General features: G+C 44.3%; 1 protein-coding gene across 1 annotated transcript; it reads left to right on the forward strand.

Moving 5' to 3' along the window:
* Window positions 1-209: 209 nt before the first annotated feature.
* MEP1A (meprin A subunit alpha) lies at window positions 210-15230 on the forward strand (the record flags this gene model as incomplete). Its single annotated transcript, XM_018568037.1, has 8 exons — window positions 210-385; window positions 1798-2019; window positions 3489-3638; window positions 5229-5444; window positions 7993-8466; window positions 9432-9602; window positions 11073-11292; window positions 15037-15230. Coding segments are annotated over 8 exons (1777 nt in total), but the record flags the coding sequence as incomplete, so codon positions are not given.
* Window positions 15231-15963: the final 733 nt, after the last annotated feature.

Raw genomic sequence — 15963 nt, forward strand, 5'->3', positions numbered from 1 at the left:
CCCTGTTCCCCATATTCCAGACATGTCTAACTGAGTGTTTCACGACTGCTATATGGAAGTTATATGTATGTATGCTATATGGAAGTTGCCATTCCTGGAGTACACACTCCATATACACTGCGGCCCATCCAATTATTTAAAATTGGGCTGCAGTATGTAGCCAGCCAGTTTAGTGTATGTGAAATGTGAAAGACCATTGTTTTTCCTAGATGCTGGTCCTACGTTGGTGACTTCGGAGTTGGTCAGAACCTTTCTATCGGAAGTGGATGTGACCATAAGGCCATTATAGAACATGAGATCCTACATGCATTGGGATTCTACCATGAGCAGTCCAGAACTGATCGTGATGACTATGTCTTGATCTGGTGGGATGAAATTACTGAAGGTCAGTTTATATAATGTGCGATATTAATAAAAACATTAAAGGGAAACTATATCCACCCGCTAAAAAATTATTAGTATTACTTATAATACAAATGCATCTCTCCCATGCAGGTTTATCTCTTTTGGTTAGGAAGAGGTTAAGGAACAGTTAGAGCCCCTTTTAGTTTTTTCTATTCTTAGTTTTTTTTCCATTCAGTTATTCCGGAGATGGATTTTAAGAAACAGTTAGTACTGTTGCCAGTTTTTTTATTAATTTGGGGGGTTTTTAATTGCTGTCTTTGGCTCCATTCAGAAGAAGTGCAGGGAAAATCACCCTAACAAGGTAAAACAATGTTAATTAGTAGAGGAGAAAAAGGTTAGAACTTTTTTTTAGACTTTTATTGTTGTGTCCCCATTTGGGAGATTTTCTACTACTTTTTGCCACAAAGGCAACATTGACACCAGGGCTGTAAGTGAAATGTCCCCAACCAACATGATGGCTTCCTACTTTACAATGCCGCACAATCTTTGTGCCTTACTGCTCCTTCTTACGGGAGTCAAAAGTTATACCGAGAAGCTGTCAATAAATCACAACTTGTTGGTTAATATCAAGAATAATACCCTAAATGGACTCAATCGAAGCATAGGCAGGGCAGGTTTTCCAACAAGGCCACAGAGGCCTGGCCTCGGGGCGGCAGAGAGTAGAGGGGCAGCACAGCCGCCGGGCAGGTAGTTTTGTTCTACATTTAGCCCTGCTTCAGGCAAGCAGGGCTGAATGTAGAGCAGGGTAGCCACTGCTCCTTTTGTACAAGTGATCGCGGCGATGTCGCCGAGATCACTTGTAATTTGCCTGCAGGTCCCACCGCACCCCCTCCATGGTCTGCCTCCATCTCCGGCTGCCTCGGTCCCTGCCGGCCGCCTCCCTCCCCACCGTGGTTTTTCGGGGTCCACTCTTTTGTGGGACCCAGGACTATGGCACATTCATTCAGGATGGAGAGCGGGAAGCAGAGTGGGGAACGTCCGTTCTCCGCTCTGCTCCGTGTGAACACTGAGACAGGAGAAAAAAATAATAAAATACAGTGGAATTTTTTTTACAAAGTAAACAAATAATAAAGAAAACATTAAAAAAATTAAAATCAACCCTGCCCCCCGCCATCTGGTTGCTATTTCCATTGGGGGGAGAGGTTTGCCACATAAAAAAAAAGGCTGGACAAGATAGGGTGGGTAGAATGATGTTACCACCCGGGATTCTGGCTCAACCCTACTGTGCAATTTAATCGGCCAATTGGTCAGACGATAAGCCCTGAATCATTGTGCTTTCCTCCTGATTGCTTCACATGCCAATAAACTTGTCAATAAACAACTACAAAATTTGTCCCTTCTTTCATTCATAATTTTTTTTGTGTGTGGTAATTCTGATGTTGTTTTTTACAGGGATGGGACATAACTTCAACACATACAATGATAAATTCATCACTGATCTGAACACTCCATATGACTATGAGTCTGTTATGCATTACGGCCCTTACTCCTTCAACAAGAACCCCAACGTCCCGACCATTACCGCCAAAATCCCCGCCTTCAATAACATCATAGGACAACGTCTGGACTTCTCACAGATTGACCTGGAGCGCGTCGACCGCATGTACAACTGCAGTATGTAGCAATAATATATTATTATATCATTTCAGGGATGGGAGGGGTTACATCAAGCTAATTAGCGCATTGCAGTTACCTTTTCATGATTTTTTACTTTTCTGGACATTTGTGAATAAATTAATCAAAAAACAAAACTGCAGGTGAAGCTGGTCTAGACTCTAGAAGAAAAATAGAAAATTATCTGTTCATTCTCTCCTTTGTCTCTTATATGGACGGTGAGGCTAAATGATAGCAGACAGCATGCTGATTGCAGTAGGGCATTTTTGCTTTAGCTTTTGCAAAAATAGCCTATCACCAAAAAAGGGGTGGGGCTTGTACATTATTCGGCTGTTCATTGGGCATCAAGATGTCTGAATACAGACCTTTACACTAAAAATTACATTAGCATGTAGCTCTCAATGCTGATATGCAACCATGTTACATTCATAAGTTTGCTTTTTATTTATAGTTACTGTTTACCACATCTTGGTTGAGTGAGGCACTGGTGATGTAGTCCTGGCCTCACAGATGCATCATGGGAAGCTACCTTCCTGGGAAATCTCATCTGTAAACTGCAAAAAAATCTTGTGAGATCTTGGGGGGGAGGTTTCTTCCCCCCCAGATGATGTAAAATGTTCCAGAAAGCAGAGCCAGAGTTTCAGGAAGTAAAGGGAAATGGATTAATCTGCCCTTAGTAAAAATGGCTCCTGTGGGAAACGTGGGGTGGAAAAGAAGAATAAGGTATTCTAAAAGCCAGAAATGTTATATATATATATATATATGGTATATCTGTTTGTAGATTGCCATTACGAAAAATTCTTAAGGCCCCTTTTAGCCGGGGGTTCAGATCAGGCGCACCTGGCAGTTTTTCAGGCAGATATGATCAGAAGCCCAATGCTGGTTTATGGGCAGCCGCATCTAAATGGATGTGCGCCCGTTTACATCCAATAACCCCCCCCCCCCTTCGACTCTGTCCAGGTCCGGAATACCAAATGTAACAGAGCTCCTTTTTGGCAAAACTGATTGTGACGGATCAGGGGTGATCTGATCTAAAAGGACATGTGTGTGCTTACATTTCACTCCCCATATACCTAACATGACTGTACAGCAGACAACTGGACAGACACGGATGTCACAATTGTGAGATCCATTCTGCACTGCTCCGATCGGCAGGGGATCCATGCATTGATCCCCTGCTGATCAGGAAATGACAGGCACCCATGCCAAAGGGGCCTAAAGGTGCCTTTGTTGTCATTTTAAAGAGTTATATAAGACTCCTATGGGTTATATAGATATTTTATGGGAAAAATTATTGCATACATTAGTGATATTTATCTTTTTAAATTGACCATTTTGAGCAGAAATGATGTGATAAAACAGCAACAATGTTTAAAATAGTGAATCCTATGAATCCTGATGTCACGTATATTGGTGTAAATAACAAAGAATGCAGAATAAATTTGAGTTAACGTGCCATTCCCTTGCAGCCGCCCCGCTCATTCTCCTGGACCAGTGCTCCTTTGAATTCATCAACATCTGCGGAATGGTCCAGGGTACCACAGACGATGCAGACTGGATCCATGAACTCAGCGTTCCTGGGTCTTCTTCAGACCATACCTTGGCCGGACGCTGCAGAGGTAATAAATTCCACCGTGAAACTGCTGACTCTACTAAGTGTGCCCCACAAGCTCTCCATCCTTGTGCAAAGGCTACATGTTATGGTTTAACAGCAGGCATAAACACAGATTCCGCACCGACTGTTCCTGCCAAGGGTCAATTGCCTTGTTTGCTTTGGATAGATAATCAGGGGAAAGAATGTACTATGGTTTGCCCATAAACGGGATCTGAGTTTGTTGACATTGCTCCTAGTTGAATGTGAACTATGAACTGACTGTAAAATATTGAACATGAGAGAAATTACTAGAAGGAGATAAGGTATTAAGTGTATCTTAGTTGAAGCTGAACTGCAGCAAGACATTGAAGAGACGGATTGGGGCAGTACTGCTCAATAATAGTAAAAGCCGTCCTAACAACCAATGGCTGCAGAGGAGGATCTCTTTCACGTCATTGGTTGCTAGGACGCCAGCAAACTGAAACGCGGTCTGAACACGGATTAATAATCGCTGAACTGCACTGTGCTTTGGCTTGCAGTGAATGCACCAGCCTTGGAGGCCGGTGCATCCACTGTTAGCCAGTGTCAGATACCTGGTGTGGTCTGAAGTGATGAGGGAACTCATTAAAGAACCCTTGGAATTGGTACAGGGAATGCACGGAACTGAGAGAGGCACAAGTGGCTGTAGCTGATGCAGGACTGCTGGTGCAGGAGTGATGATGCCGGTAACTGGAAGCAGGATACCTTTGAAACTGTACTGTCAGCAGCAGACCAGATGGTAGCGGAGACAGTCTGTTAAGAAGTGGAGTCAGGCGCATCAGGTCAGCAACTGGTGGGCAGTGGGGTGCAGAAGCAGAAGGCAAGATCAAAGTCACTGGAGAGCCTTGGGGGCAAGCAGAGCCGAATCAGGATGCAGAAGAGTAGTCAAGACAGGTGTGGGTCAGAAGGCAGGCAGCAGGCAAGCAAGAGTCGAGAGTCAAGCTGGGTTGGATCAAATAACAGCAACAGGAGAAACAGGGCACAGGATACAGCTGAAGATCTTCTAGCAGCTAGCAGCTGCATCCATCATCCTTAAATTGCCCGCCTGGCACCAACTACTCGACCAGGCGTGTGCACATTCATGCGTGCCTGTCGCACCAGATTGCGCTTTATATTATGAACACCAAACGGCTTCCTATGCACATATTTACACGCAAAGGTTGTGTAGCGATCCGTGCAGCAGTTGTACTAGGGACACCAGCTGGACTTCCCTGACAGAATGGATCGCAGGTCAGTGGGCTGGACAGCTGCAGAGCAAGGGCCCTATACGGCCCAGGGCCCATAAAATGCCCAGGTCTGTGCTGGAGTCAGTTTTACAGTTAGGGATAATTTACGGCTAGGGACACTTAGCCCTAAAAAGTCTCCCACATAGAAGAAGACTTTAGATTCCTTTGACAAAATTTACTGGATACCTATTTGAAAAAGTCTGATAAGATTCTTTTAGAATAGGAAATCAGGAAATAGGAAAGTTCCTTATTTTTATTCTGATTTCCATTAGCTGTCAGTCATTGCTGTTGTTACAGTTGAGTACTTTATGATGAATAATTTATTTTTACATAAACTCTTCTTCCTGCAGATGCTGGATATTTCATGTCCTTTAAAACCCATGGCGGAGCAGTTGAAAAAACCGCTGTGCTGGAGTCCAGAATCCTCTATCCAAAGAGGACAGAGCAGTGTCTTCAGTTCTTCTACAAGATGGACGGCAGCCCGAAGGACAAACTCAACATCTGGCTTCGCCTCGATGATGGCACCGGGACTGTGAGAAGGTTGAGGAAAGTCCAGACAATAAATGGTATGTATCTTAGTCAGCGATATTTGTAGTCGAGAGGGGCAAGGAGGAACCCAGGAAGGGTGAAAGAAGCCAAATTTAGGGTGAGGCCTTTTTGGTTTGGCCATCACTACTAACTGCCCTTAGTGTGAATAATCCTTTTACATACCATTGAAAAAAAATCATCCTCTTGATATCACATATACCGCTGATATTTGAACAGGAAGTGATGGGAAACTTCCTTAATTGGAACACAGACAGCAGTAAAGGACAATTTTTGCAGAGTGAATATGGACTAGGAGGACTACTCTCTGGTTCCTGAGACTTTAATGATGTGAAGCACTTGCAATGTTCCTGGTAGCCAGTGACCATGTGATGTAGCTTGCCTAAACGGTAGGTCACATGAGGGAAATCAGATGCAGTTTTGTTTACGAGAAGATGCAATTATTTATGTGTGTATATATATATACACTGAGTGGCCAGTTTATTATGACCACCTGAGGTTTGTAGGCAAATTAGCAGTAATTAGCTATAATTTTGCGCTGAAGTTGCTAGAGGGCCAGACCATTATAAATAGGGAAGCAGGTTGTTTACCACGACAGTAGAAGTGTTTTTTTTCTAAAGATACGGGGAAACAATGCGATTTAACAGCCTTTGAACGTGGGATGATTGTTGGCGCTCAAGCCATGGAGCGAGTATCAGCAAAACAGCAGAATTCGTTAAATGTTCAAGAGCAGCTGTTGTTAAAGTGTTTAAAGACTGGACTGTCAGCCGAAAATCTGGGTCTGAACGTGCGAATTGTGGCCGTCAGCGACTAGTCAATGTTAGGGCAGAACGGGGGAGGGGCAAGACTGGTACAAGACAACCGAAGGGCAACAGTGCAGTGTCAGATTTCTCTCATCACTTTTCAACATCTCGTGGAGTCACGAAGCGGCCCAACTAAGTAATCTCGTGGCCCAACGAAGTACTGATGGGGTGGTCATAATAATCTGGCCACTCAGTGTAAAAAAAAAATCCTAATTAGAGGTTAGCTTTAAAGTAAGCATTAAAGGAGTTGCAAAGTCCCAGCGTATACTATCCTGCTATGACATCACCACTGTAATAAGAATCACATGCTGTGGTTGTTTATTATAATGCAATCAAAGCTTACTTGAAAAAAAAAATCACTTTTATATAATGTGGGGAATGTAAGGTAGAAACAGGTACCCATCAGGTACCCATCTTCTTTGGTAAGGCTTAGCCTAGGGACAGGTTCCCTGTGGAGAATGGACAGTCTTGGGAGACTTTGGACACACCCCTCCCATACCTGGTATTGGGGAAAGGATCCTCTGTGCAGACATCCTTGACACCAGTCAGACAGGGAGCATCCCTCTTGAAGGTTATATCACCTATAAAGCAAACCTCCGGCAACCTTCCATAGGAAAGCCCTGTATTGCTGTACAGAAGTGCCTTGATGTTCCATATATGATTACCGCATTGTAATACTACTTATTATTTAAGATAAAAGAATAGGAAAACTCAAAAGAATTTGCTTCTATTAAATCACCAACACACCCTCAGCCTACCACAAACAGGTCCAGGATAGTTCAAAGTAGCTTCTTTAATCATCAGGAGCCTTTCAAAGCCCATTGTACCCTTAGCAAAACTACGTGAAGTTCGTCTTCCCCATGGACTCCAATGTTTTTTGCCAAAATAGTGATTTTGGCCATATTCCTATTTTGACTGACATTTATGGGCAGCTGAAATCTCTAACTTTCACTCATCTCTACTACTAAAACAGGCCAATAGTAGCTGCCCCTTTGTGGGCTGTCCCTGTATATGACACTCAACACACAGCCATATAAAATATAGAGATGCACTTTTGTCCTCCTGAACAGCAGGGGATCAAAATGCACCCTTTTTACAGCAAAGATATACAGAATTGTAGGAGACTTGAGGTCAGCGGGGCTCTTCTGCTCCATCTGTTTGCTGGATACTGTCATATACACTCACTGGCCACTTTGCCAGTACCAGGTTGGACTCCCTTTTGTCTTCAGAACTTCCCTAATTCTTCATGGCATAGATTCAACAATGTACAGGAAACATTCCTTAGAGAGTTTGGTATTGAAACGATATTGAAATATTGAAATGATAGCATCACACAGTTGCTGTAGATTTGTTGGCTGCACATCCATAATGGGAATCTCCCGTTCCACCACATCCCAAAGGTGCTTTATAGGATTGAGATCTGGTGACTGTAGAGGTCATTGAAGTCCAGTGAACTCATTATCATGTTTCAGAAACCAGTTTGAGATGGCTACTACCAGCAGGATAACGTGCCATGTCACAAAGCTAAAATGCTTTGTGAAATGTCACGTTATCCTGCTGGTAGTAGCCATCAGAAGATGGGTACACTGTGGTTATAAAGACATGGACATGCTCAGCAACAATACTCAGGCAGGCTGTGGCAATTAAACTATAGTATAGTAATAGGCTATATGTCATATTTACCTGATATAAAACTTGAGCGCAAAGATGCTATTCTTTCTCTTTACCATGAGCTAAAGAACCTCTTTTGTATTATTTTGCACAGCCGATAACGACCACAACTGGAAACTGGCCCATGTGACACTGAACGCTGATAGAAAGTTCCGTTACGTCTTCCAAGGTATCCAGGGGGATTCCACAACAACCAGCGGTGGCATTGTCATCGATGACATCACTCTGCCAGAACTGCCCTGCCCCAATGGCGTCTGGACCATCCGCAACTTTAGTCAGAGCCTCGCTAGCACCGTGAAAGGAGACCGCCTTGTCAGCCCTTGTTTCTATACCCCTGAAGGCTATGGTTATGGAGTGGGTTTATACCCTCATGGGCAAAATGGATCCACTTACACTGGTTACACTGGTATATCATTCCATCTGTGCAGTGGGGAGGATGATTCTGCGTTGGAGTGGCCCGTCTTGAACCATCAGTTTATCATAACAGTGTTTGACCAGGATCCAGACATTCGTCTAAGGATGTCTTCTAGCAGAAGCTTCACCACATCAACTGAACAGATAATTCTACGTAAGTACTGTAACTGGCGTGACCCCCCAAAAATTGTATATTAATTATAGCAGTCTCTTGGAGTAGACAGTCCCCCTGGGGGTTTTGGATAGGTAGTGGTGTAAGTCCACCGAGCACGACCTGTCCAAAATCTCTATTTAGACTGTTTCTGAATTGCAAAAAAAAACCCCCCCCCAATGAGATGCCACCTGAGGCGACTGCAGACCACAGTGCCTGGAAGTCGGTCATTGCGTGCAGGGGACAGCATGCTGCAATGTAAGATTTTTATACTTTGGGGCTTTTTAATGATAACATACACATCCAGTGCAGTGTGTAAATGATAATTTTTCCTGGAGTGTGGCTTTAAAGGAGAACTATGAGGGGAGTGCTTTTCACTCACCTCATAGTTCTAGCCGACCTGTGACAATGAGACTGTCACAGGTCGGCCCAGTAGATCGGGAAGTGAGCGAACACATACCGGCGTTCGCTCACTTCTCAATCCTGTCACGCCTCTCTGCGGTGACTACTTTACAACACACACAGGGACCATGGGGAACAAAAGTAGCCCCCCTCCAGTAGGAAGGACAGTGCCAGCACCAATTCAGAGATGATTGGAGGATCTACAGCCGAGTGATACACAAATAAGATACATTGTTGTTCATAGTGAAGGTCCTTGAATGCATTTTTAAGATTTAGCTCGTACGTTTTAGTGTCACTTTAAAGGAAAACTCCAAACAAAAGGGTTTCTTCCATTTTTGTCTGGCGAGGTAAATTAGTTTCCGTTTCTAGAGATGTTTTGTCCAGCAGCCAATTTAAAAAAAATATATTTTTGCATTTTGGGGAGAGGGGAACATGAGCACCCAAAAGAAAACAACACGAGAGAGCATACAAATTCTGTAGAGATTGTGTCCATAGTGGAAGCTGGACACAGGAGAGAATGCGGCCTTGCTAACTACAGTTATGTGACTTGTGTTGTATTTTAACAGCTCAGAATATATCTCGCTGGGAAAGACCCTCTAAAACTGGCACCTGGGATCCCTCATGTAACTGCTATCGGACTACAGATTTTGGGTGGACCACCTTCATTACCCACTCCAATCTACAGCGCAGGAGCTTCCTGAAAAATGATGATCTTATCCTGTTCGTGGACTTCGTGGGTAAGTTAGCTGCTTTCTCATCTCAAAGTTTTATGGCTATACCCTACATATTGTGTGTATATAAACCGTGTTTTTATATAAATATATATATATATTAGGGATGCACCGATACCGATACTAGTATCTGTGCCGATGCCGAGGATTTGGGCAAGTACTCCTACTCGCCCAAATGCTCCGATGTCTAGCCCTGCTTCGTGATTGGCCGGGAAGCCGGCTTCACGCTCCCTCATCACCTCATGACGAGGGAGCATGGAGCCGGCTTGCCGGCCAATCAGGGAGTCACTTCATTACACGGCGCCTGGCTTCCTGATTGGTCAGAAAACCGGCTCCATGCTCTCTCGTCACCTAGTGACGAGAAGCATGGGGGCGACTTCCCTGCTAATCAGGAAGCCGGATGGCGAGTCTTTACACGCCGTCCGGCTTCCCGGCTAATAAGGAAGCCTGGCTTCCGTAATGGGACTTCCGGTATCGGTATTTGGTATCGGCAAGAACCGGGAAAAATATATCGGTACTCGTACTCGATACTGAAAAACCGGTATCGGCGCATCAAGGCAAATTACAACACTACTTCCTGTCCAAATGAAATCTCACACCTTTTAGCATTCCTTTAGCAATTGAATTCCTTTAATCCCGTACCCGTTCATATTAATATTTTCTGACTGATGCTGAATATGCTGTAGTATAAATTTTCCTCTCAGTGAATATGCAGTCACACTCTGTGCTGGCAGAGCTGAGTAACAGCCACACCCCTCATCACAAGAGTCCCCACAGAGAGAGAGAGGGTGTGTCTGACCAAGTGCTTAATCCGAAAATTAAAATGGAGGTTATTATAATGTCTATCTAACTGCATATCTATTTCTGAGACTTCATGTGGGCTTGAAACTTTACAGCTTCCTGCATCACAAGTCTGCACATTGGACAGTGAATGAGCAGTATGTAAGTGTTCCATTAGCAGTCAGGCAACATAGTAAAATATATGTGTGTTCCTATACTGTGTATATATACTGTGTATAGTATAATGGAGGTGTTTGCATTTGCTACAGAAATGTGCCCAATCTCTGTGTTGCATGAAAAATGGCACCCTTGGTAGCTTTTTTTTTTAAAATTCAAAACGTCTTTATTGAAACGTATATAAGTATACAAAAAGACAAGGCCTTGATAGCTCTTTAAATGATAGAAATCAGTGGAAATATCTCATGAGGCATTTAAGGGGAACTCCAGGAAACTAAGGAGGACAGCAGGTGTTAAGTGTAAAGCGTTAATTACCTTATTACAGTGCTGTCCTTTGCCAGATACAGCTCTGAGAACTGTGCAGAGACCTCTGTTATACAGTTAGCTTGTATAATTAACACCTTACACCTGTCTCAGGTTTCCCTTTCTAGTTTTATTCCCCTGCACCTTCCAATACAGTAAACCTTAAAAATGAAATCAACCTCATAAAGTAGAACTGTATTCTTCCTGCTCTTCCAGATTTGACGCATCTGATAAAAGTTGAAGTCCCTATTCGTCCGGCTGTCCAGGCATATGATTTACCGCTGGATGTGGAGGTGCATGATAGGAAGAGGCGAGCCCTGGAGAACCCAGCAGATTCCAAAGATTATGCCATCCAACCAATGGGAACCCAGTGCGATGACAACCCTTGTCTGAATGGTGGAGCATGCATGGTTGAGAATGGCAGAGCAAACTGCAGGTATAGTACACTTGTATCATGTGACTTGCCAGAACATCTGCAGGCTGTATGTTACTTTTAAACAAGAAGGTTTTATAATAGTACATGTGGGCTCATCCTATGCTAGCCTTGGTGAAATTCAAACCTAAAAAAAGGTGAAAACACCCCCAAAGAAAGCAAATTCGAAGACTCAAAAAAATAAAGTATTACACCCCAGTGGGAATAGTTACTAACAAGTTACCATTTACTTAAACCTAAGTGAACTTGAACCCTAAACCTCAACCTAACACTTGAACCCATTTCCAAATTTGGTTTACCCCCTTAACTTGGTTTAATCCCAAATGTAACTTTTCAACTTTAGCTTAATCTTTACATCGAACAGCTCACTTGAAGATGCTATTGGCAGAGGCCAACCCCATCCCTTTGGACCCCATCCCTTTGGCCGGTAATTCTTAACCAGGGTTCTGTGGAGCTCTAGGATTCCTCCTGAGGTTACAAAGTGTTCCTTGACTCAAGGCTGATTGACCTATTGAATGGTGTCTGCCGTTGCTACCTGGCAAAAGCAGCAGCATGATACCAATTATCTTTTTTAGCTGTCTGTATGAGTGGCTGACCACCAGCGTAAGAAACATTTTCCTTATTGAACTCTGAGGGACTGGATTTAGAAAGGTTTCCCGAGACCTTAAATTATTTTAGGGGTTCCCCTGGGCTAAAGAGGATGCGAAAGGCTGCCCTAGGCTAACCCTTAATCTTAACCCCAAACATAACTGCTTAAAGGAGAACTATGAGATGAGTGATTTCCACTCACCTCATAGTTCTAGCCGACCTGTGACAATGAGACTGTCACAGGTCGGCTCAGTAGATCGGAAGGTGAGCGAACACATACCGGGTTCCCTCACCTCTCGATCCTGTCACAGCTCTCTGGCGTGACAGGGGAGGGGCTGGATTCCCCTCTCCCCGCTCCGATCTGCCAGCGCTGACTGGCGGAACGGACGGGGGAGGGGGTGGGTACAGCTGGCTCTGCCTCTAGATAGGCAGAGCCAGCTGTCACTCACGCAGCTGGGCGGATCCTGACGTCTAAGTCGGGATCCGCTCCGGCGTCTCAGTATACCGCGCGCTGTAGCTCGCGGTATACTGAGCTTAGGGTAACGGGAGGACGCTAGTTTGTGTCCTCCCGTTACCCTAAAGAGAACTATGGGGGAAAACACTGACCCCATAGTTCTCCTTTAATATGCTCATGAATCGAAAAGTAACCTAATCTCCTCTCTTAAACTAACTTGTAATGTGGCCCTGCCGTTATGCAAAAAGTAACTGAAGCAAGGCTTATCTTTAAAAAAGGAACCAGTGAGAAGTTTGTGTGACCCATGAGCTTTACACTTTGGTAAGTGTTGCCCTCCCTGTAGACTTGAACAGAAACTCTCTGTGGATCAGAACAGCATTTGGCAGTGATAACAGACAAAAAGTGAGCTAATGTTGAAACCTCCGTGCCCACATATGTAGACAAAGATGAATGAACAGGACATTGATGGGTATAAGCACATTGGATGGTTCATTTGCTCTACACAAATGATAAGTTCCATTATAACATTATGATCCATTATCAGTGTAAATAGTACTGCAAGCTTCCGTATTGTTTGCAGGCTGGGTATACTGTGTCAAAGAAAGGCAAATAAAAGAATAATTGTCTTTGGCAGCTTTTATTGTCTGTATGCCAGTAATACAGAGACATGTGTTCTAAAGTCTGCATCTCATAGGAGACATCTCTCTTATATGTGTTTGTGAGTGGACAATATTGACTTAATGACCACCCTAAGATTACATACTGTCAATCAAAGCATTTCCATCTTCTCTGGCCATTTCATTAATTAAAAGGCACAAATGAAGAGGATGTAAATCAAAAACCTTATCAAGAGAGCAACATGTATTTAATAAGTAAAATGACCTTAAATTGGCCTTTTATTGCTTCAGAACATAATCTATATTGACATCTGAGCGACGTCCTGGTCCACTCATTAGTTGGAACTTCAAGGGTTTAGCATCTTAGGAAGGCGATAAAAGAGGAAGGGGGTAGGAGTCTTAAAGGAGAACTATGAGGTGAGTGATTTTCACTCATCCTCATAGTTCTAGCCGATCTGTGACAATGAAACTGTCACAGGTTGGCTCAGTAGATCGGGAAGTGAGCGAAAACATACCGTCGCTCGCTCACTTCTCGATCCTGTCATGGCAGAGAGCCGTGACAGGGGAGTGACTAGATTCCCCCTTCCCCTGTCCGATCCTCCAGCGCTGACTGGCGGAACGGACGGGGGAGGGGGCGGGTACAGCTGGCTCTGCCTCTAGATAGGCATCCATTTCAGCTGCGGCGTCTCGGTATACCACTGAGCTTTGGGTGACGGGAGGGCGCTAGTTTGTGTCCTCCCGTTACCCTAAGGAGAACTATGGGGAAAAGCCCTGACCCCATAGTTTTCCTTTAACCATACACTGTTAGAATTTCATCTGACTTTCATCTGTGAATCGTCCAAAATACTAACCATGGGTGGCCCTGCTGGCACTACACGCCAAAAACAAACTTCAATTAAGAAATTGAAGGAGCCAGGTGGAAAATTGTCAGCCAGACAATCACTACAGCTAGTCAACTGCATTCACTGTTGGGGTGTTCTGACAGTCGTGGGCATCAGTTGTCAGGCTACAATAGCCGTCAGGAGAGATTCGTCCATCCATTCCATTAAAAGAGAACTATGGGGTAACCTTTTTTTTCATATAGTTCTCTTTAGGGTCATGGGAGGACATATACTAATGTCCTCCCATGACCCAAAACTCAGTATATAGCTGGCTATTGCCTGCAATATACTGAGAGCGCCACAGCCCGGACAGATCTCGGCAATACTGTTGAGATCCACCCCGCTGGCTGATTGATAGCTGGTTCTGCCTATCAAGAGGCAGCTATGAGACTGTCACAGGTCGGCTCAGTAGATAGTGAAGTGAGCGAACATATACCGGCGTTCGCTCACCTCTCGATCCTGTCACGGCTCTCTGCCGTGACAGGGGAGGGGCTGGATTCCCCCCTCCCATCCGCCAGCGCTGACTGGCGGAACGGACGGGGGAGGGGCGGATACAGCTGGCTCCGCCTCTAGATAGGCAGAGGCAGCCGTCACTCACGCAGCTGGGCGGATCCAGACATAATTGTCGGGATCACCTTCACCTGCGGCGTCTCAGTATACAGCTCGCTACAGCTAGTTTGTGTCCTCCCGTTACCCTAAGGAGAACTATGGGGAAAAGACTTAACCCCATAGTTCTCCTTTAAGAGACCACTTGACTGTTTCTATGTAGTTGCTCCCTCATTGCCCAATTGCTAGTAAGGATTCCAAGGCCAGCAAGAAAGCTATTTCAGAAATGTAAGAGGAAGGCTGTCCTTGGTGATTCTGCTGTTGGCGATATCTCACCTGTGTAACATGAACCCAAGACTCCAAGGTTGGTAAGAACAGAGTCAAGAACCATGATGTGCCATGTCGACTGGTCCCCAGGTAGAGAGATACAGAAAGTCAGAAGGTAACAGCCTACCATGGTTCACATCCAACTAAATTATCACATATCTGTCTTTATACAGGCTGAGGTTATTTGGTAGCAGGGCCATGGTTACCTGGTTAGGTATAAGGTTTGACTATTTATGTTGATGAGACCCATGCAGGTCTCTATTAGGAACTGTCTTTACATATGTAAAGCACTTTCATGATGTTCACATATTTACTCTTTGATGTATCTTTGTAGATGTGCACCCAGCCAGGCATTTATGTACACGGGTCAATACTGCGAGACGGCACAGCTGCACGGGAATGTCCTCGGCATGATGATTGGAGGAGCGGCTGGACTCATCGCTATGACTATTGCTATACTCGCTATAATGGGCAGAAGATAAATTCATTGTATAAAATTAAAAGGAAATCTTTGCAATCTGCCTATAGAAACATATCTTCCATTATTAAATGAAAAGAATGACACAAATGGTTGTCTGATGTCTGGTATTTAAAATGAAACAGATATTTGCTAAACCTAAACATAAACAGTGGAGCAATGTGGGTGTTCTAGGAATGAACTATTAGATGTTCCAGCAGTGAGACGCTGCTATTTTACAATGGCATTATGGATATCTCCCTGCATGGCTATGAGTATACCCTGTGTGCACAATGGCACTGAGGGGTCCATAATCCTTGGGGTCAGCCATGGTCAGCTTAATTTACCATAAGTATCAGTATTTTGTTACTGGATTAAGTAAGGCTGCATGTACAGTAAAAAAAATATACTGATCCTTCTGTATTTTTGTTTTCATACTAAGTGCTGCAGTATGAGCCAACATACCTTGTGCTGGCAGCACGCTGGAGGGCCAAACTGTTGCTCTCACACCCCACACAGCAGCCCAGGTCTCTAACAGTCCAACACTGCCCCTGCATAGCGCTCAATTTGCTGAATGCTGGAGAGCCAAACTGTCGCTGTCACACCCCACACAGCAGCCCAGGTCTCTAACAGCCCAACACGTTAACACGTTAACGTTAACATGTTAAAAGACAGTTTTGCACATAAAAAAAAAAGGATCTAAGAGGCTAAAACTGTCACAATTGCTTTGGCAAATTCCCCCCAATATCTCTCCAGCACTGTCTCCTCACAGACAATCATCTCTGTGGTCCAGTGCCAGTAGGG

The sequence above is a fragment of the Nanorana parkeri genome, unplaced genomic scaffold (genome assembly GCF_000935625.1).
Source record: "Nanorana parkeri isolate BGI_ZX_2015 unplaced genomic scaffold, ASM93562v1 scaffold1129, whole genome shotgun sequence".
In the NCBI taxonomy this organism is placed as follows: Eukaryota; Metazoa; Chordata; class Amphibia; order Anura; family Dicroglossidae; genus Nanorana; species Nanorana parkeri.